At 45.7% G+C, this 21,350-nt stretch overlaps 1 protein-coding gene across 1 annotated transcript in view; it reads right to left on the bottom strand.

The window, feature by feature from the left end:
• GLP2R (glucagon like peptide 2 receptor) overlaps window positions 1–21,350 on the bottom strand; it is a 53,549-nt gene that overhangs the window by 29,572 nt on the left and 2,627 nt on the right. The window contains exons 2-7 of the mRNA XM_058703921.1: window positions 17,583–17,670; window positions 15,497–15,601; window positions 11,967–12,088; window positions 4,279–4,385; window positions 2,251–2,404; window positions 423–582 (exon numbers count right to left, since the gene is read on the bottom strand). Of these exons, the coding sequence (XP_058559904.1) occupies window positions 423–582; window positions 2,251–2,404; window positions 4,279–4,385; window positions 11,967–12,088; window positions 15,497–15,601; window positions 17,583–17,670 (736 nt within the window). The remainder of the gene's footprint in view (window positions 1–422; window positions 583–2,250; window positions 2,405–4,278; window positions 4,386–11,966; window positions 12,089–15,496; window positions 15,602–17,582; window positions 17,671–21,350) is intronic.

Raw genomic sequence — 21,350 nt, 5'->3', positions numbered from 1 at the left:
GTCAGAATCCAGCTGTCTACAAGCCAGGAAGAGGCCCTTGCCAGAACTGGGCCACCCTGGCATCCTGATCTCAAACTTCCCAGACCCCACAACTCTGAGAAATAAATGTCTGTTGGTTAAGCCATAAAGTCTATGCATTTTATTATGTTGGCCCAAGCGGGTGACTACAGCTGAGGACGGGGTGGGAGGAATGGCATCTGATTCTCCCAAAACCTTGTTGGTTTTTTAACATAAGCATTGGGTCTACAGCACCTGTGCATCTCTGTGCGTGTGCGCCCCCCGCCCCCCGCTGTCTTCAGGCTCTCGTCCCTGAGGAGTTATCCATCCCAGATGGTCCCTCCAGTTGGGAAACCAAAGGATCTGTTGGGTTCATATGTTCCGATGGCCCCTAGGAGAAGAGGTTGGGGGCTCGGGTCACTCACCCCAACCCACCAGCATGTATCTGGGCCACAGCCGCCTCTCAGAGAGCACTGTGGGCTCCAGCAGCGTGTGGAGGTAAAGGCCTTCGACCAGCAGCCACGAGTAATTGGCTCCCACAAAGTAGTGCAGCAGGAACTGGGCAGAGCGGCAGGAGACAGATATCTGAGGAGGACAGAGCACCCGAGGGTGAGGCCAGGCATTCCCACGTGGGCCCAAGATGGTGAAGAAGGGCCCCCCCACAGCCCTCCCTCTTCACCCCCTCACTCCCGAACCTGCTGACAATCTCAGAGAGGCTGGTGACAATACCAAAGTGGGAAGGGGGGCTTCCTGTAGGTTTCAAAGCCCAGTCTCTCCCTTAACGTTCTAGGCATTTGTAGACAAAAACAGAGAGAATTCCCTGGCGCCATTTCCCTAAAGAAAACCCTGAAAGGTATGTTCTCTGGTCTTGGTTCAATTAAGCTAGAAACCAAAAATCTAAAAAACAAAACAAACAAACAAAAAACAACTTCAGATGATTGGAAAGGAGGAAAGAAATTTCTAAATAACCCAGGAATCAAAAAAGAAATAATATAAATTAGAACTTATTTCTGACCCAGATGAATGGAAAATACCGCATATCAAAATGTGTCGTATGCAGCTGATACCACACCGGGAGTAAAGCCTATAATCTTAAAAGCCTTAGTTAAAAAAGAAAAAGGCTGAAAGTCCACTATCCTAACTATCATGTCAGAGAAAGAGCAGCAAAATCTAACCTATGGAAAGGACGTGGAAGGAAAGCAGAAAGGTAAAAGCAGAAACTAATGAAATAGGGAACATAAAACAAAGGGAATCAGCAATGCCAAAATTTCATTCTATGGAAAATCCAGTAAAACTGAAAAACATCTGGTAAGGATGATCAAGAGGGAAGAGAGTGAAAGTATAAGTAGTCAGTATCAGGGACACATAAAGCAATACTGCTCTAACTATGATGGTAAGATCTTCAGAAACTACGAACAATACGATGGCAAGAAATTTGAAAAGTTAGATGAAGTGTACAAATCCCTAGAAAAGCACCAGGTACTAAAGCTGACACAAGAAGAAATAGAAAATCTGGATATAAGAGCTGAAAACAGCCCCCAGTTAAAAGCCTTCCAACAAAGCAAACGTTGGACCCAAGTGGCTTCACTGGAATGATCTATCAAACATTTAAAGAAGAAAAATACTCATCTTAAATAAGTTCTTCCAGAGAACAGAGAAACAGGTTAACAAGTCCGCTTTGTTTGACGTAAGCGTAAATTTTAGCTTCTTTATCACAAGAAAATTACTCACTGAGGCAGATGAGAGAATGCTAAACAAAACACAGCCTCAGTGAACAAATCCAGAAATATAGGAAAAAGAGTAATATATCAGAACCTAGTTGGGTTTATTCCAGGGGTGCAAGGTTAATTTAACAAGTTACTACAACCGGTATTAATAGGATAAAAGAAAAAGCATCCCAACAGAGGCAGATTTCAATTTGGAAAGCTTTGCCTCTTTAAAAATTAGTAATAATAGTTTTTTAAAAAGACTGATCTGGTTCAGTTCTTTGGTTCACAGATGAAGAAATTTCCCACCCGTGGGCACACAGCAGCCCGTGGCTGATTTCCTTTACCTGCCTCACTCTTGGGAGGTTTGGAGGGGTTTTGGGGGGGTTTGGTTTTGGGGTTTTGTTTTTAGTCCGATGATACTTCTCTCACCAGAGGCCTCTGACACCTCTTCATGTCCTTCTTGCCTTTCCCTGTCCTACTTTCCCACCCCACGGTTCCCAGCCCTGATCTGCCGGGTGGGAGGCTATGGTAGGGAGGCACATACCTCTGACACGAAGGACAGCCACTTGTTGTCGCTGTTGGGTCTCCTGGAGTAAGAGTTGTAGAAAATGGCATCCTTCACCAGCACGGCCAGGGCTCTCAGGATGAAAGAAGCAAACAGGTTCATGTGGATATAGTTGCGTGTGCAGTGGAGTTTTCTGCGCAGGGAAAAAACCAAGTGTCTCCCCTCAGGAAAGAACAGCTCAGACCAACAGGCATGTGCCGGAAACACCTGTGTACCTATCACTAGAGGACAGACATTCATCCTGTAGGCTCCAGAGCCACGCGGCCGGGTTATGTGATTTTCTCTGTGCCTCATTTCCCTCATCTGGAAAATGGGGATAACATGTACACGTGGAGCACAAATTGGGAAATTGAGGCAGAAGGGTTAAGTCAGCTGTCCAAAGTCCTAGAGAAGTAAGTGGTGGAGGTGAGATTCAGACCCAGACACTCTGAGGCCAAAGCACAGCTCTCCAAGGCTCTACTGCCTGTAAGGACGAGAGCACTTCCTTCAAGGATCGCCGTAGCAACAATCTGGTTTGGGGTGCAAAGTACTCACACAGTACCTACACCTAGTAAGTGCCCAGAAAATGTCAGCTCTCATTACCTCCCTCGCACCCACATGAAGCCTCCTGCAGGCTCTTTTTCTTGTACTGGCTGGTGTAAAACTGTGTGTCCTTAGTGTCTCTAGACAAAAGGACCCTTTTCCATCACTGTGCCTTCACAGCCTTGCCTGTGCCCCCATGTAGCACACACACCTGCCTGGCTTTAGAGCTATTATTACTTTTTAAATTTCTAAACAGTACCTGAGGCAGGTGTTTTATTATTTATGCATCCTTCTCCCTAATTAGACTGGGTGCCACTCGAGGGCAGGCACTGGATCTTGTTCTTTCCAGCACTAGGGGCAAAATGGATATCTGGTCAACCTAGGCTTCACTAAAGCAGTTGCTTAGCTGGGCAGTTACTTTCTCCTGGCTTGCTTCTGGGACTTTGGGAAGGCGAGTGTAGGAGGTCATGGATAGCAGGGGGTACAGGCTATGGAATTCTCCCACTGCTCAAGAATTGCTCTCTAGATGGGGTATATGGTCGTGACTGTGCTCTGGGGAGCCATAGAACATCCTGGGATTGAGGGGCCAGACCTGGTGCTACAGGAGCCTATGTGGGGACCTGTTCTGGAGCTAGCATCCAGGCCTCCACAGTGCCCATCTAGGTCTCCTGCATCTGTATCAAATGTTCATTTGGCCACATCATACTCAGTTATGTTCCTGAAGGGGTGAGGCCAAGACGCAGGCTTGGAGGGCTCCTTAGGACGTCCATAAATAAATCACTTGGTTGATGTCTGAAAACATGGTTTAGTAAAATGCACTCAGGCTTTGGGATTCTGAAAGGCAGCGTAAGGGAATGAAAATGCTCAGGCTCTGAACTGCCTGCTTGTGAACCTGTCCCCAGCACTCCCCAGCTGTGTGACATTGGGCAAGTTCCTTGATCTCTCCATATTTCTGTCAACTCGTCTATAAAATGGGGCTAATAATAATGCTAATCTTCTAGGATTAGAATTAACCTTAATTCTGATTAGGGAAGAAATTTAAAGGGCTTAATGCATGTAACGTGGTGAGAACAATGTTTGGCACCAAGGAAGCATTCACATGATTAATAGCTAATTGGAATCTGAGGGCCATGGATTAAAATCACAGCTCTACCGCTCACTAATTTGCTTTGGAGAAGTTTCTTAATCTCTTCTGTAAAAATCATGCCTCCAGCAGGGCAGGGCACACAGGAGGCTATCCAATCCAAAGTGGCTAAATCAGAGTTAGGACTCCCAGATTCCAGTTCTAGCAGTGTCCCGTGACCTGCAGTGACCCAGTGCTTCTCACTGGACCATCGTTATCCCTTTCCCCTCTGCCTGCACAATGGGGTTGATGGGCTGGAGACTCTCAGATCCCTTCCAGCTCTGGTGGACCATGATGTCATTCAGCCCTTCTAGAGGGAGCCAGGAAGCAAATCCCAGGGTGCCAGCAGAAGTTCCACTCACCGAAGAAACAAGAGGATGGTGAGAGCCAAGAGGAGGGAGACGACGGAGAGAGAGTACCCCACGGTGTACAACAGCTGCAAGGTCGACAGCAAGGCGTGGTTTTCCACCTGAGCACAGACAAGGAGTAGATCTGACCACCAAGCCCGGAAGCTATGACCTCCAACCCCCAGCTCCATTCCTAGGATGACCAAGGTTCTAGGCAGGCACTGTAGCCTTGTTGACAGCCAAGTAGGGTAGCTTAGACTGTTCTCTGGCACACTTAGAGGCCAAAGAGTCTTGATGAATTGAAAAGCCCACTGGGGGTCTCACCCTCCTGGCTTGTCCCATAGCCCAGCTTTGATGCACCAAAATTCTCAGTATCATGGAAGTAGTGTGCCCAGAGCACCAGAACACCAAAGTGTGGCTTAGAAATGAGGACAGGTTCTCTGTCCCTGGGCATGCTGTTCCTAGAATATAGAAGTCCCTTTTTCTGAAGATGGGGCCCTCCTAAAGCAACTTTTCATTCATGACCCCTTAGATGGACACCCAATAAAATAGTGGAATATTTTCCCTGAGTCTCTGGATAGCCTGATTGTGAACAGGGCATAATTTACCGGAAAGTCTGTTGTTGTGATTTTCCAGTGGAATCCCACCTTCTCACTCAATCCATCATACTAATCGCCATAAAAATTATGTTTCTTAATACATTTTTGTACAAGAACCCACAGAGAATATGTATTACCTGCTAAATCATGCCTTAAATGTCTCCACATAACACTTTTATCAGCTTCATTGAAGCATGCCTGGTGGACCATAAACTGTACATATTTGAAGAATTAACCTGGATGAACTTAGGTATGAATATATCTGTGATCTCATCACCACACTCAAGATAATGAACATTTCTATAACCTCCCAAAGGTTTCCTTGTGACCCTTTATAATCCATCTCTCATTCCCGCCTACCATCTTATGCCCAAGTAAACCCTGGTCTGCTTTCTGTCATTCGAAATGAATTTCCATTTTTTAAAAATTTTATATAAGAATCCTATGATATGTACTCTTTATTTATTATTTTTTTGATCACCCTCATTTCCCTTGGAATAATTACTTTGAGATTCCCCCCATGTCATAGCATGTATCAATAGTCTACTTTTTTATTGTTGGGTGGTATTCCATTGTGAATATACCACAATTTATTTATCCATTCACCTATTGACGGACATTTGAGTTGTTTTCAGAGTTTGGCTTTCACCAATAAAGTTGCTATGAAAATTTCTGTACAAGTCTTTATGTAGACATAGGTTTTTATTTCTCTCAGATAAATATGTAGACATAAAATGGTGGGAATAGCATGATGTATGTTTTAACTTCTTCAGAAACTGTCAAACTGCTTTCTAAATAAGTTGTATCAATTCACATTTCCACCAGCAGTGGATTAAGAGTTCCAGTGGCTCTAGATTCTACTAACACTTCATATCATCCGTATTTAAAATTTTAGCCATTCTAATGGGTATGTAGTGGGATTCTTACTGGGGTTGTAACGTGAATTCCTCTAATGATTAATGATGTTAAGAATCATTTCGTGTGCTGATTTGCCATCTGTGTATCTTATTTGATAAAGTATCTGTTCAAATATTTGGCCATCTTTTAAGTTGGGTTGTTTGCCTGAATGTTGAATTGTGAATGTTCTTTATATATTGTAGATATAAATCTCTTGTCAGGTAAGTGTTTTGCAAGCATTTCCTCCCATCCTGTGGCTTGCCTTTGTATTTTTTTAACAGTGTCTTTAGAAGAGCAGAAGTTATTTTTTTTAATGTGATGAAGTTCAATTTATCAACTTTTTTATATAGTTGTGCTTTTTGTGTCCTGTTTAAAAAGTCTTAGGGCACCTGGATGGCTCAGTCAGTTAAACATCTGACTCTTGAATTAAGCTCAGGTCATGAGCTCAGGGTAGTGAGATCGAGCCCTATGTCAGGCTCCATGCTTAAGATTCTCTCTTTCCCTCTCCCTCCCTCTGCCTCTCTCCTGCTTGCACTTGAGTTCTCCCTGAAAAAAATATTTACCTGACCAAGGGCCTTAATATTTTCAGCTATTTTTTCCCTAGAAGTTTAATAGAATGAGCTCTTAAATTTAGGTATATGATCCATTTCTAGTTCATTTTTATTCATGGTGTAAAGAAAGGGTTGAAATTTAGGGTTGTTTGCTTTTTTGTTTGTTCGCTTTCTTTTTTTTCCCATCCCATTGTTCTGGTGCTCTTTTTTGGTAGGATTATTCTTTCCCGCACTGAATTGCCTTGACACTTTTGTCAAAAATCAATTGCCTGGGTCTTGTAGACAGAACATAGTTGGATTTTATGTTGTTTTGTTTTATCTTCTTAATCTAACCTGAGAGTTTCTGTCTTTTAATGAGTGTTTAGGCCATTTACATTTAATGGGGTTATTTATCTGGCTGAGTTTTTAGATCTTTGTCCCGTCTTGTCCTTGTTCTCTGTCCTTATTTTGGTTTGAGTGTATTTTTTTCACTCAATTTTTTCTTCAATGACCTACTAGCTATACCTCTTTGTTTTGCTTTTTAGTGGTTTCTCTCATGTTTACAGTACACATCTTTAACTTATCATACTGCTACGTCCCTCATCCTGGCCTTTGTGCAACTGCTGAACATTTTACTTGTATGTATATTAGAGCCCATAATACATTGTTACTATTTTCACTTTAACTGATCACTTATCTTTTGAAAAAGTTTTTAATGTTTATTTATTTTTGAGAGAGACAGACAGAGTGTGAGCAGGGGAGGGGCAGAGAGAGAGGGAGACACAGAATCGGAAGCAGGCTCCAGGCTCTGAGACGTCAGCACAGAACCCAATGCGGGGCTCAAACACACGAACCATGAGATCATGACCTGAGTCGAGGTCAGATGCTTAACCAACTGAGCCACCCAGATGCCCCTATTCACTTATCTTTTAAGAGATTTAAAAAATAAGATTAAAAATTTTGCCTTCCTAGTTACCATTTCTGGTACTCTGCATTCCTTTAATGTTGATACAAATTCCATTTGGCATATATGCCTTTCTACGTTAAGGATTTTCTTAAACGTTTCTTGTAGTGGTGGTCTGGATGCAGAAATCGCTACGTAACTTTTGAGTCTTTCCAAATCAAGCCCAACCATATTTCTATCTAGAATTAGTTTCTACGGACCCCATCAAGATCTCTATAATCCTGTCCTGTCCCTGTTTTCATTGGTCTCTCCTCTCCTCAAAATTAAATCTATCCTTCTAAAACCAGCACCAGCCTACCTCTTACAAGAAGTCCTCCTTGAATGCCTCTCTGTGTATTGTCAACTCTGAACTTCGAAGACACTTGTGGTCTGTTTCACAAAGAGGGGCCTCAGTTATATTATTCATTAATGTGTTATTTGCATTTGTTTTGGATTTCTAGATAGGCTATAAACCAAGAACCAGAGAACCAGCAAAGAAACGCATGTGCTAACGCTAAGAAGTTAGACAATTGTGTACTGAATTGGTTAGGGCAAGGGGATGTAGGTAGGTACCAACAGCACCTAGACAATTGGTTTAACTGCACCCCCTTCAGAGGAGTTTCTTAAACTGTCCTCTACATGCAGCCTCCAGTAAAACCTGGCTACTTCCCTAGTGACCCCAGAACACCCAGGTCACTCTCAGTACCAACAGGTGAGTCTTAAGTCACTCAGACATCTTTACGAAATGCTTCGTAATCATGGTGTGCAATATGCATACACTGAGGTATGCATATTGAAGGCAGGTATTCTCGGACATTGAAGGGCGGGCAAAATGGCACAACTCCTATGGGGGGGGGGGCAGGACTCTGGCAATATTTAACACAGCTGTATATGCATTTACTTTTTAATCTAGCAGCCCCATTTCTGGGAATCTTTCCAGAGATACACCATCACAAATACGAACTAACATAGGCATACAAGGTTATTCGAGGTGGCATCATTAGCAATAAAATGTTGGAAATAATCCCAGTGGCCACAGCAGAGTGGGTGAATGGACAATGGTAGATACACAGGGTAGACAGAGTACTATGCAACTGTGAAAGGAAAAAAGGGAGAAATGCTTCTCGAACATGCTGTTAAGTGAAAAAGGCAAAATGCAGAATGCCTATCAGGCTTCAGATGTACTGCCTTTTACGTAAGAAAAATGGTAAAACAACATATTTAGATTTTGGCTTAGTTTTGCAAAAAGAAACATAAGCTGTACGTGATAATCTGATAAAAAGGGAAGAAGAAGAAAAGAAAAAAAAAGGAAGGAAAGATAAACTGAAAAATCTTTAAAATGGTTAGTTATCTAGAGGAGATAGGCAGAAACGGTAAAGACAGCGATAGGAGCGTGGTTTCTCCGACCAAATGTTTTGTATATAGTCTTGGCTTTCAAACCCTGTCGATATTGTATTTATTAAAAATAAAATAAGAGAGGGGCGCCTGGGTGGCGCAGTCGGTTAAGCGTCCGACTTCAGCCAGGTCACGATCTCGCGGTCCGTGAGTTCGAGCCCCGCGTCAGGCTCTGGGCTGATGGCTCGGAGCCTGGAGCCTGTTTCCGATTCTGTGTCTCCCTCTCTCTCTGCCCCTCCCCCATTCATGCTCTGTCTCTCTCTGTCCCAAAAATAAATAAAAAACGTTGAAAAAAAAATTTAAAAAAAAAAAATTAAAAAAAAATAAAATAAAATAAGAGAGAAGAGAAGAGAAGGAAAGAGAGAAGAAAAAGGCAAATCCTTAACACTAATAGGAACAATTGAATAAAACTGTGTCTCCAATCAGTAACATGACCACGTAGAGAAAATAATTATTTCCAATAATTATGAGCACTGTACTCTGAACATATAGCCTAAGGAAAAAACATACTGCAAATGTAATTTTTTTTTCTTAAATCTGTATACTACAAAGGTCCTAGTTCTAGTAACAGTGAACACACCTAGCAATCAGATTTTGGTTTCTAATAACATTCCTCCACGCAGAGAATCCAGAACTCTTTGGAGAACTCGCTGATTTGGGTCTGGGACAGGGAAAACACGAGATGGTCTTGGACCATCGTCTTGTGCCAGAAAATAAGGAAACGCTCCAAGACTAACGAGACTATCACAAAAGGACACAAGAGCCAGTTTGGAGGGATTTCACTAGCTAAATTTAGAAAAACACTGATCATCAAAATCATCATCATAATAAGTGAATAAAGCAATTGGTGAGCTCAGAGCGACGCTCAAAGCCAGAGGGAAGGGGAAGGAGCCTCCTCAGAAGAATGCCAGCTAGTAAATGTAGAAGAAAGGACAGAGCTCGAATCAATTCAAGCAAGCATCATCGATGAAGGTTGAAACACTGCTAAAGGTTTCTTAGGGATGAAGATCCAAGGTTCCAAACTATTGTCCTACCAATGACTGACAATATACAAAAGGAAAAAGCGCCTTTACCGTGGAGAGATCTGGCTGTCACCCCCTAGATCAAATGATCGCGCGGAACATCACTGTGGTATGACACCCGATATTCTGGTCTCCCGATGTAATGCTATACAAAGTACCCAGCACCTGTGTGGATCAGCTTGAGTCTTCCCAAGTCTCTAAGTCCAACTTCCAGATTACAGGAAATACAGAAGACAAGAGAGTGCATGTAATAACATCCCGAGGAAACAAACAAATCCAGTTTGTGTGACATTCTAGAACAAAGTTCTTTGGGCGGGGGGAGGGGGTCTTCTAAAAGCCAGTGTTGTAATATCATATGATTGCGCTCATACATGCAATTTGAGAAAAAAAACAGGCGGACATACGGGAAGGGAAGCAAAAATAAGATGAAAATACAGAGGGAGACAAGCCATAAGAGACTCTTAAATACAGGGAACAAACTGAGGGGTGGGGTGTTGGGTGGGGGGTGGGCTAATGGGGGATGGGCATTAAGGAGGGCACTTGTTGGGACGAGCACTGGGTGTCATATGTAAGTGATGAATCACCAGATTGTATTCCTGAAATCATTATTACACTATATGTTAACTAACTTGAATTCAAATTTTTTAAAAAAGCCAGCGTCATGGGCCAGGATGGGGAGATTACAGATGAAAAGATACGAACGTGATATAGAATGAAATGCTCTATACAAACCTGGACAAGACTCTAGTCCAGGGAAGAAAAGCTATAAAAAATGGAGGGGAAAACGGGGGATATTTGAATATGGATAAAACATCAGCTGATATGCAGTTAATTGCTGGTTTGTACTCATGAGGGATAATGTCTTTGCTTAGGAAGGACCTGATGAATATTTAAGAGTGAAATCTCATGATGCTTGCAAATTATTGTCAGACATTTCACGAGAAGAGAGGCAAAGCAAAAGCAAATCCGGGGAAATGTTAAGACAGTTTGAATTTTAGATAATGGGTCTGTGAGTGTTTATTATTCTTGTAACTTTTCTGTGTGTTTGGATATTTCAAAATACAATGCTGAAAAACACATATAGTTGATATATCTTGTGTTATATGGAAACCAAATGTCATCATTAAAATTATAAATTAAATTATACACACACACATACACATATACACATGTGCACTAACACAATCTCTAAAAAGTACCATTTATCGTACATAAGGACCCCCAACTGATGAGATTTTTGTTTACCAACACTCTGAAAAGCAAAGATCTAATATCACTCGCCTTTCGTGGGCAAAATGTCAACCCTCTATTAGAAACGCAGGCAAACATGGCCAGAAGTTGGTTTTTATGTGTTTTGGAGTTTTTGCGTTTTTTGTGGATTTAGTTTTTTGTTTTTTGGGTTTTTTTTGTTTGTTTGTTTTTTTGAGTATTTGAATTCCTGGAAATACAGTCATTTGCAGAGGGGAGGAGGCCATACCCTGGTCGTCACCTTCCTAAAGAGAGAAATCTTCACTTGCAATCTTGGAGAGTGCAGTTTTCAACTCTTGTTTTGCTGTCCCTGCCCCCTGCCTCCGAGGGGGTCCCTGCAGACCTGAGCCCAGAGGAAGCGGCAGGCTATCACGTCAGCCCTGCTGGTGAGTCCCCAGGATCACCTCCGCCCCAGCCTCAGCTGCCCATTGGCTTCCCCTGGGGAACTAGGTACCCGTCTGATGCCCAGACCCCATCACAGACCCACCGACTCAGAATCTGTGAAACCAGGGGCGCCTGGGTGGCTCAGTCAGTTAAGCGTCCGACTTCGGCTCAGGTCATGATCTCGAGGTTCGTGAGTTTGAGCCCCGCGTCGGGCTCTGTGCTGACATCTTGGAGCTTGGAGCCTGGAGCCTGCTTCGGATTCTGCCTCTCTCTCTCTCTCTCTCTCTCTCTCTCTCTGCTCATGCTCTGCCTCTCTCTCTCCCCAAAATAAATAAACATTAAAAAAAGAATCTGTGAAACCATCCCTTCGGTATTTATTAAGTGCCCACGGTGTGAAAACGTTTCTGGGCACCCCAGTACTAGGCCAGGGGTGAGAAGCGGAGGGTCCTTGGGGGTCCACACGTCACCCTGAGCTGCAAAAGAAATTCAGCCAGAAAAACAGCCAGAGGTTGGCTGTTGTGTGACTGTGGACCTTCCCCAGGTGAGTCTGGGGCAGACTGGCTTCAGAGGAAGGCTCTCTGTGTGGCCCCAAAAGCCAAGCGGGGGTGGGTGGGGGTGGAGGGGGACCCTGGTGGAGGGTGGGGGGAGGGGAGGACCCCGTCGTCACCGGGCCAAGCAGACTCACTTTCTGTTCGGAACTGTGCTTCTTGGAGCATTCGGAATCATCTTGCCAAATATTTGTGGAGTTCTCCAATGTCTGCCAGGTGCCCTGAGCCAGGCAGCGTCTGTAGGCCCTTCCAGAGTTTTCTGCAAAAGTAAACAGAGCTCTGGGAGAAAGGTCAGGGGCCACAGCCCATTCCCCAGTACGTGGTGAGGTCCTCACCGCAAAGCTGTGGAAAATCCCAGGGAAAAGGGATTTGCATTTCCCTCAGGAAAACACGGAAGCTTCTGAGTTTCAAAACAAACCAAGACCCGCTCACGTCTGCTGTGTTTACCCAAAGTCCCAGGAGCCAGAACAGTTCCTCTGAGTCCCTGACTCGGAGATGCACAGCCCAGCTGGGAGACTCGCGGACCTGGGGTGCGATCAGAGGGCCATCGCGTCCTGGTGCTTAAGGGGCGATGTCGCGAGGAAGAGACAGGGGGGGACCCAGCCTGCTGGGCCACCTCCAAGCTCGGTGGCCTGGAGCTCGTGGTCCCTCCGCTCCCTGAGATGCTCTGCCCGCGATGATGATCAATGTGGCCCAGCCACATCCATTCCCGGGACCCTTCCCCAAAGGGGTCACCCCCTCCCTGGGCCACTGGCGACTGGACTTGCAAATGAGAAATGGAAAATGTCCGAACTTTCCCACCCCGAGCCTGTTGGCAGTAGGCTCAAGGTGACGCTTCGCTGGCTTTAATGGACGGCCACCCAGAGGGAGCTCCCATCTGCCACCCGAAGGGCCCCTCGGAGCCTGTCCGATTGACCCCTCCAGCACCATTATCCCCACACCTGCTCCCCAGACCTGCGCCCCCTGCCCACTTCCTGCCTCTGTTGATGGCACACCCTTTTTCCCAGGCCTGGGGCCCCAAACTTTGGAGCCATCCTTGATTTTTCTCTGTGTCTCTTACGCTTCATCCTGCCCATCAACCAAGCCTGTCAGCTGCCAGGCTTCCAACCTACCCGAGTCTGAGCACAGCCTTTCACCTTTCACCTTCTGTTCCCCCCCTCCCTGGAGCTGCCCTTCTCCCTCTCCCTCTCTCCCTCTCTCGGTTTATTGCAAATGCCTCCAATACTCCTGCCCCTCCTCATGGTCTATGGGTAACACGACAGTCACACCATGTCATGACTCGTCCCAAATCTTCCCAGGGCTGTCTGAAAACAAGTCAGGGTCCTTCCCTGGCCCCCACAAAGCCCTGGAAGGTCTGGCTCCTAGTACTCTCTGACCTGACCTCCCGGTGGCTCTCTTTCCCCTTCAGGGCTGTCACCGTTACAGTCCCCCATCACACCCTCCCCACCCTCGGATTGGAGTTCTTGTTCCCCTGGTCTTTTCCCACCAGAATTGTTCTCCTTCTTCCTTCTCTAACCCTCTCCTTTGCCTCCATATTTTCTTCTCACTTGCAAGAACCCGTCTGGATTCTAAGATTTAACGCACAGGATGCTGAGCAGAAGAGTAACTTCCCACCTTCTGCGAATCACACTCCCTCTGGGACACTCCAGAAGCCCAGATCCATTTTTAAAAAAAGCCTTGAACTCAACTTCTTTGTAAGTTTAGATTTTGGACCACGTTTCCCCCCCTCCCCCCAAATGGAATGTACCCATGTCTTTAGCTCTTGGGAAAAACAGGTGGACGGAGGGGCTGGGTGGTGACGGTCCGTTTCATGTGCCCTTGAGACCCATGGACATTCAGGGTCTTAAAGACCTTCAGGAATCCAAGGGCTTGACCTCGGTCTCAGCCTCAGTTCCATTTACGAAGCACCTACCATGCGGCTGACTCCGTGCCTGCCTTTTTGTTCATTCCTCTGCGTGGCCTTAAAAGTAGCCACTGTTTGCTTCACTTTGCAGACAAGAAAACCACAGCTCGGAGGGCTTGGACACTTGCCCAAAGTCCCAGAGGGTAAAAGCAAGGGGCAGGCTCTGGACCCCACATGCAGGGCTCTTTCCACCCCACTACGCTGGCTTGCCCCAACTATCCAGACTCTCTGGTCCAGCAGACTCTGGTATCTTCCTTTAAACATCACGTCCTCATGCCTTCTGGGTCACCTTCAGCTGGATTTGACCAGAGCACAGTTCCACAGAATATGCTACTAGCTTTCCCATCGAGACATGCATCTCTCTTCCTTGGAAACTCTCTCTTAATCGAAACCAGGTTTTAACTGATGATGAGTTAGTGAGCTGAAATTAAACACAAAGTATCACCATCTCGCCTGCACAGAAACCCGTTCTCACTTGGTTTTGCCTAGAACTTTGTAACCGCTTATGTTTTTTGAGAATAATTTTTTTTTACTTGCTCTCTGGTGGTGTGCGATCAAAGGCAAAAGAGTTCTAACCAGTAATTGCTTCTGTCCCCTTCCAGAATAAACCCACCAAGAGGCTGGGCTGCTGGGGCCGGTGGGGGGCAGGATAATCATCCTGGAGTCCTACGTAATAGCCACTTCCTTCAGGCAGGGTGGGGGCGAGCTGAGTGGTTAAAGATTCCATCCAAGTCCCATGGGGCTTAAAAGCACCATCCACCAGCACCACCTTCCAATGTTATTGCAAGGGTAATTTTTTTTAAGGTTAAAAAATTGGGGGGCACCTGGGTGGCTCAGTCGGTTAAGCATCCGACTTCAGCTCAGGTCATGATCTCACAGTCCATGAGTTCGAGCTCTGCATCAGGCTCTGTGATGACAGCTCGGAGCCTGGAGCCTGCTTCGGATTCTGTCTTCCTCTCTCTCTGCCCCTGCCCCCCTCTGTCTCTCTCTCTGTCAAAAATAAAACAAACATTTTTTTTAATTATAAAAAAAAGATTAAAACTTTTTTTTAAATGTTCATTTTATTTTTGACAAAGAGAGAGGGAGAGAGCATGCATGCGAGTAGGGGAGAGGCAGAGAGAGGGAGAGGGAGACACAGATTCAGAAGCAAGCTCCAGGCTCTGAGCTGTCAGCACAGGGCCCAACGTGGGGCTTGAACCCATGAACTGTGAGATCATGACCTGAGCCAAAGTCAGGCGCCTTAACCGACTGAGCCACCCAGGTGCCCCAAGATTTTATTTTTAAGAAATCTGTGCACCCAACACGGGGCTCAAACTCACAACGCTGAGATCAAGAGTTGCATGCTTTACTGACTGAGCCAGCCGGGCACCCCTTGTGAGGATAGTTTTGATGCCCTTCTGCTCCATCTGACAAGCCCAAAGTTGGGGATGTGAGCATCCCAATCTCTCCCCCACCTCTCACTCCTCTCCACGATGACCCTGCAGTAAATTCAGTGATAGCTGGGCCTAGACTCTCCAGTCTTCAAAGAAAAGAGGACTATTGCATTAATGGAGCATCCAGGTGCAGAAGACAAGCGGAGGTACACAGAGAAGAAGGAAAGTGTGTTGCTGACAGTGTAGGACACCTTCTGTGGGGAGCAGGACTTCAGAAGACCACAAGATTGGAGCTCTCTCTCTCTCTCTCTAATTGCTCCCTGACTGGCCTACCCAGGAGGGAGCAGCCTTTAAGGAAACGGCCAGAAAATGTTAAAATAAGACTTACTACCTTCATGCCACCAAGGTAAGTAGGAAGGGCAGGGAACAGAGACATTTCCTGGAGAAGAATGAGGCCAGCACACGTATCGATCAAAGGTCCCGTTACAAAAGGTCCCTGTGGAGAGAAAAGGTCCAGAATGAATGGAAGTGTTGGAGCATCCAAGCCACTGATGGAGGCAGAGGTGCCCAGGAGCCCAGAGCCCCCTTCCTGGCATGGGAAGCTGGTGCATCTTGCTCAGGAACTAGCATGGGTATCCCACTGTCCAGACGGTCAAGGTTGCGGAATGGTGTGGGGAGGAAGGAATCAGCTTAGCGCATCCCCAAGCACTGTGACTCTGTCTACCCAACCTGACCTCTGGCCCTGGTCCCATCAGCTATGTCAGTGTGTACGTCATGCTGATGTTGGTTTGTTTTAACATGGACTGAACTCTCACACAAACTCGGGGTCAAGAGGACACTTGGGGATTCAGCCAGGGCCTTCTGTTCCATAATTAACTAAAGAATCGTCAAATCTTCATCAGTTAGATCCTGGAACAGCCGTACTGAAATGTGCAAGATGGCCAGTGGGTAGACAGGGAGAATTGAGGTTCTTGGTTACATGTATCTGACCCAACCCCTATTTGGTCATATTTCTCCATTTGAAGACCAAGCCAACAATCATTATGAGATATCTGCACCATCTCAAATTCAAGGGATGATTTACACCCTGGCACTTGGCAATGAGAAGATAAAAACCTACGATGCAGCCTTATGGGCCTCCTGGAATGGAATGAAGGGGTTTCAGGCCGGATCCCAAATGTCCATATTGCAAGCGGCTCACTCCTGGGAACCAAGCATCGTTCCTATCTGCTTCCTATTGGGTCTGGAACGCAAGGGCCACTCAGGTTGAACAGCCACGTTCCTGGCGTCAGGACCCCACAGACACAGATCTGCCAGGTTATGAGCTGGCTCAGGCATCTTGCGGACCCAACTGCCAAGTGTCGGCACATGGACTATGTGAAGCAGTGCTCACCTGGCCGAGCTGCTCACGGCATGACTTCAAATAAAGAGGACTTGTCCTACTTTGATTTCAGAAAGCAAAGTATTTCGGCATTCCCCAAAGTGAGGGGTGGTTCTTGTAACAGATGTCAAGCATTGATTGCTACCAGTCTGGGCTGAAAAAAATATTCAGAGGGAGAGGGGTATGGCTTGAAGGCTGGCACTGGTTTTGGGTCCGGAAAAAGAAGAGAGAGTTCATGATGTCCTTTCTTCTTGTGGGCCCCTAAATGAAATACTCTGAAAGCAGCCAGAAGGATAAGGAGGGGCTGGCTTTCATCATTACAAAAGATAAAAAAAAAAAGAGTCTAGATGTACTCAAAGAGTCAGTATGAGGGCAGGAGAGGCCATGGACTGATCAAACTATTAGCATAGTTGCTAGAACACTCTAAATCTACTGTAGATCTGGATAAGAGAAATGTTAAGACTCAGATTCAGATAATACTTCCTCCCACCCATCTACCCAGTAGAGTCCCAGGTTAATCTATGGCAGTCGCTCACATCATGGTGGTGAGTGTGCTGTGACCGATGGCTTTAAATAAATAGTCACATCTATGAACATCTTGTCTCATATTGTCTTTTATAATAAGAGGTGGGAGTCTCTCTTCCCTTCCCTTGAACCTGGGTAGGCCTTGGTAACCATCTGACCCAATTAAACATGGAGGAAGTAGCTTCTGAGGCTAGATCATAAAAGGCAACATGGCCTCTGGTCACCCCCCCATGCTGTGAGGAGCCCAGGCGGTGTAGACAGGATGTGGGGAAGTGTTATGGCCAACGGACTCTCAGCTGGGAGCCATCATCAACCAGCAGATGTAAGTGTGAACAAGCCTTCAGATGATTCCAGCCCCAGTCATTGAGTCTTCCAGCTAAACTTCAGATACTGAAGAGCAAAAACAAGCCATCCTCGCTCTGCCTGGTCTGAATTCCTCACCCACAGAAACTGTGAGAGATCATAAATGATGATGATGATGATGATGATGATGATGATGACAATTGCTTTAAGCCACTAACCTTTGGAGCTATTTGTTACACAGCCATGGGTAGCTCATACATGTGCTTACCAGGAGGTTCCTTGAGTAAGTCTCTCAGACACTTCTCTTTGTATTGAGCCCACTTGCGAGTTGTGTCCTCAAGGAGGGATCCTGTAACCTGGGCAGAAAACACCACGGTGACCCCCAGGTTAGCCACAAACACAGAGGAGGCCTCATTAGCATTTTGCCATGACTCTCAAACCGTCCCACTGAAGGGACCCTCCTGCCCTGCACCGAGAAGCAGAACTTCTTCAACATCTCATGTCCCATCTTACAGATGCACATGGATTTCGCATTCACTCCTGATCTAATCACACTGGTTTTAGTACAAATATGGAAGATTTTTCTTCCGCCGCAAAATCTTCAACTGGGGTTGACGTTTCAAGAGGAGGCAACCTGCTCACCCTGAATGGCACGCCCTGGTAGATGAATATTTGCACGTTCCTAAGATTATGTGCATCTCAAAGAGAGAAGCATTGTACCAAGAAGGGCCCGATACTGTCAGGGAAAGGCTACGAATTTTAGGGACCTGTGCCATCCCACCTAGCGGCCCGTGGGTCCAGAGTCAAAGATTGGGTAGACAGATGCTCTGCTACTAAACTGAGGCCTTGGGAGTTTTCTCTTTCTGACATGAACTATCTCCTCCCACAGAGTCTTAAAGATACAGCCCATCTTTTTGGGCTTTGCAGACAACAGAGTTGTCCAACAACATCTAATTGCATATCCGTACCACTGCTTTTGTCTTTTGAACAAAACAAGGGGTTTAAAGGGGTTTTCTCTTCTTTAACTTAACTCATCTTTATTGAGCACCTGTTGTGCGCTAGGCTTTGCATTAAGGAGGGACTGAAGGGGTGCAGTGATGAGCAAGATACAGCTTCTGCCCTAAAGGACTTAGAATCTGCTAAAGATAAGACAACTGTGTAATTGGCTGGCATGCAAAGTCAAGTGACATTCTTATGCCATCGTCCTCTGCTTCTAAAGAGCCTCATCTCCTAGTGGCTCAGTATCGGCACCATTGGTCATGAACCAGAAATGAGGAGTTTTCCTTGGCTCAACTAAGCACCAGATTCTGTCCTAAGCCTCTCTCCTGCCTAACCCTGCCTCCCATTTCTTCTGTCTCTGACCTGGTCCACACTGCCCCCAAAGGGATAGGTCCACAGGGCTCTCCTGCGTAAGGTCTTCCCCTCGCAGCCTGCTGACTTGACTTCATATCTCAACCACCCCCAGCTCAAGCCTCTCGACCCCAGTCATGCTTTTCTACGACTTTGGAAAAGGTCCTCTCGTCCACCCTCGTCGTCAACCTGGCTCACTCCTTGTTTGCCCCTGTTCAGTCGAGACTAATGACCCCTGATCATGCTTGACCATCTCTGTCACTCAAGTCTTGAGCTAGTGACCCTTCTCCCCAGTGACCCCACACATAAACAAGTCCTATGGCCCATTGTGTTGTATTGTCATTGGGGCTTGAATTGTCCAACCCCTTCACTATCCCATATATTCCTTGAGGGCTGACATGTGTCTTTTCATCTCTGAATACAAGCCCCTAGCACAGGGCAGGAGCTATTGTCCTCAGTTTCCCCCAAATTCCAGCTAAAGAAACAGAAGCACAGGTGTGGGACAGAGTTGGGGTGGGGCTGAACACAGGAGGGGTTAAATATGTGATCTCACTCACACACACACACACACACACACACACACACACACACACACACAGCCAGCACCACCATCACCCTCACCCCCCACGAAAATACCCCAACCACCTATGAGCCCAATGGGGCAGCCAGTTTCCACCTTCTGAGTAATTAGTCCAATCTACCTTCCCCCTCCTCTGCCCTGCATGGCCCACCCCCCAGTGCTATGGAATTCATGACGGGGTCTGGGAATAGTTCCTTCACATTTTTTCCCCAAAGAATCACACGGCTAGCTTTTTGAAGAAGACTTGGTATAGTCATTGTTAGACCAGGGGTTCCCAAACTTTCTCAACTCATGGTGCCCTCAGTGGCTCCATCATTTCCCCCACAGCACCCTAAGCCAAAAGAAATGCCTAAAGTTCCATTCGTTTAGTAGGTAGGGCCAAACAACTTAAGAAACTTTTGCATCCTAGCAACTGTGTGCCCACCGGAGATTGGACAACCTCCCAAATCTGGGAATCAGATCGGACACAGCCATGTTTGCACCTGTTCCATACTGATGTTTGGGTGGTCCTTGCTTTTTATGATAGCATCTGCAAAACACTCCCAGCTCTGTAGAGATCCAACATCATCAAAGGGAGAGGAGTGTTACCGAATACTGAAACTATGAACTACCCTGAGCCAGGTCCGGCGGATGTCATGTATAGCTGGACTTCCCTTGAAAAATTAAAATGTCTTACAGCAGCCCTGTGAACTCACAGTGGTGCCTCGAGGCACCTTAGCACACAATTTAGAAACCATGGGATTAGCCAACAAGTAATCATGATAATGATAATGAGGAGGAAATAGTTGGCATTTATCCCTAGGCAACAGGCTTTCAGTCTCCCCTTAATATTTCCTGTCTCTGAGTTGTGGCAAGAATCAAGATGGAAGTTTATTAACACATCGTTTAAGGAAATAAACATCCTAACAGGACCATAGCGGACTCTATATTATTGTCCACAAGTTCAGCAAATAAGTTGATAGCCAAATTGTCAGCTTCCAGAATCCTACAGGCCGCCGAAGTAAGACCCTTTCTTAGATAAGGTGCTGTTTATGTCCTCAGGGACTTCCCCAGAACTGGCTGAGGAAAAGACAATAAAATCAGTCAGGCACGTGAACTGTCCCTGGATGGACATGACCCTCTCCTCCTGCCCTATGCCATGACTGATGGCCATGGCTAAAAGTGCAAGGAGAAGGGGGAGGAGAAAGAGGGGAGGAGGCGGTGGAGGAGGGCGGGGGGAAGGAGAAGGACAAAGAAGAGAAGAAAAAGAAGGAGAAGAAATCTACAAAGCACTGAATTTGGTCAATGTAGGGGAGCTGGAAAAATTCAGACTGCCTTCCCAAGTACCAAGTCCTAAAGACACAAGGAACACAAGACGCAAATCCAAGTTCAATCACAGCCCGATTCAAACAAAATAGAGGCACGGCAAGAACACGGATGGATGTTTTCTAACTGGAAAAATTGACTTGATCCCGATTCTTCTTTCCCTCTTCCCTTTCTCACAGGCAACCAGCATCAGTGACTAACTTGGCTGAAAAGAGAGGAAAAGGAAAAAAAGACCTTCTGTTGACGGCTTTAAATACATTTTATTGTATTCTTGGTTCAAGAAGGCATCTGCCTCTCTGTCAATCAAACAAAAATTACAGGAAAGCAAAAAGGGGAGACGGTGGAATCAGAATCTTATATCAGAAAATACCATCTCCTTCCGGACTCTTCTCTCCGTGCACATGCTTCCGTTTACTTTCTTCCTTTTCTTTCCCTTTTTATTTTAACCAAAAAAGGAAGTCATCTTGCTTTGTGTTTTCACCGGAAGATATAGGGTGACTATGTATCCATTTCAAGACCCATACTTCTAAAATGCCATTTAAACAGCTACATAATGTTCTATGAACACACGTGATATAATTTTAAATCTTCCAGCATGAAACACTTGCACTGGCTTAGAGGCTTGTTAATAGAGATGATGCTGCACTGAAAATATTCACAGTTAAATGTTTGAGCACATCTTCATTTTCTTAGGAGAAATTCCTTCAATTGGAATTTCTGGGCCAGAGAGGATACACATTTTTAAAGGGTTCTGGTAACATAGCGCCAAACTGTCCTCGCCAAACTTTTTTTAATTTAAAA

The sequence above is a fragment of the Neofelis nebulosa genome, chromosome 16 (assembly GCF_028018385.1).
Source record: "Neofelis nebulosa isolate mNeoNeb1 chromosome 16, mNeoNeb1.pri, whole genome shotgun sequence".
In the NCBI taxonomy this organism is placed as follows: Eukaryota; Metazoa; Chordata; class Mammalia; order Carnivora; family Felidae; genus Neofelis; species Neofelis nebulosa.
Note: the sequence above shows the minus strand (reverse complement) of the source record. Positions and strands in the feature narration are given on the sequence as shown.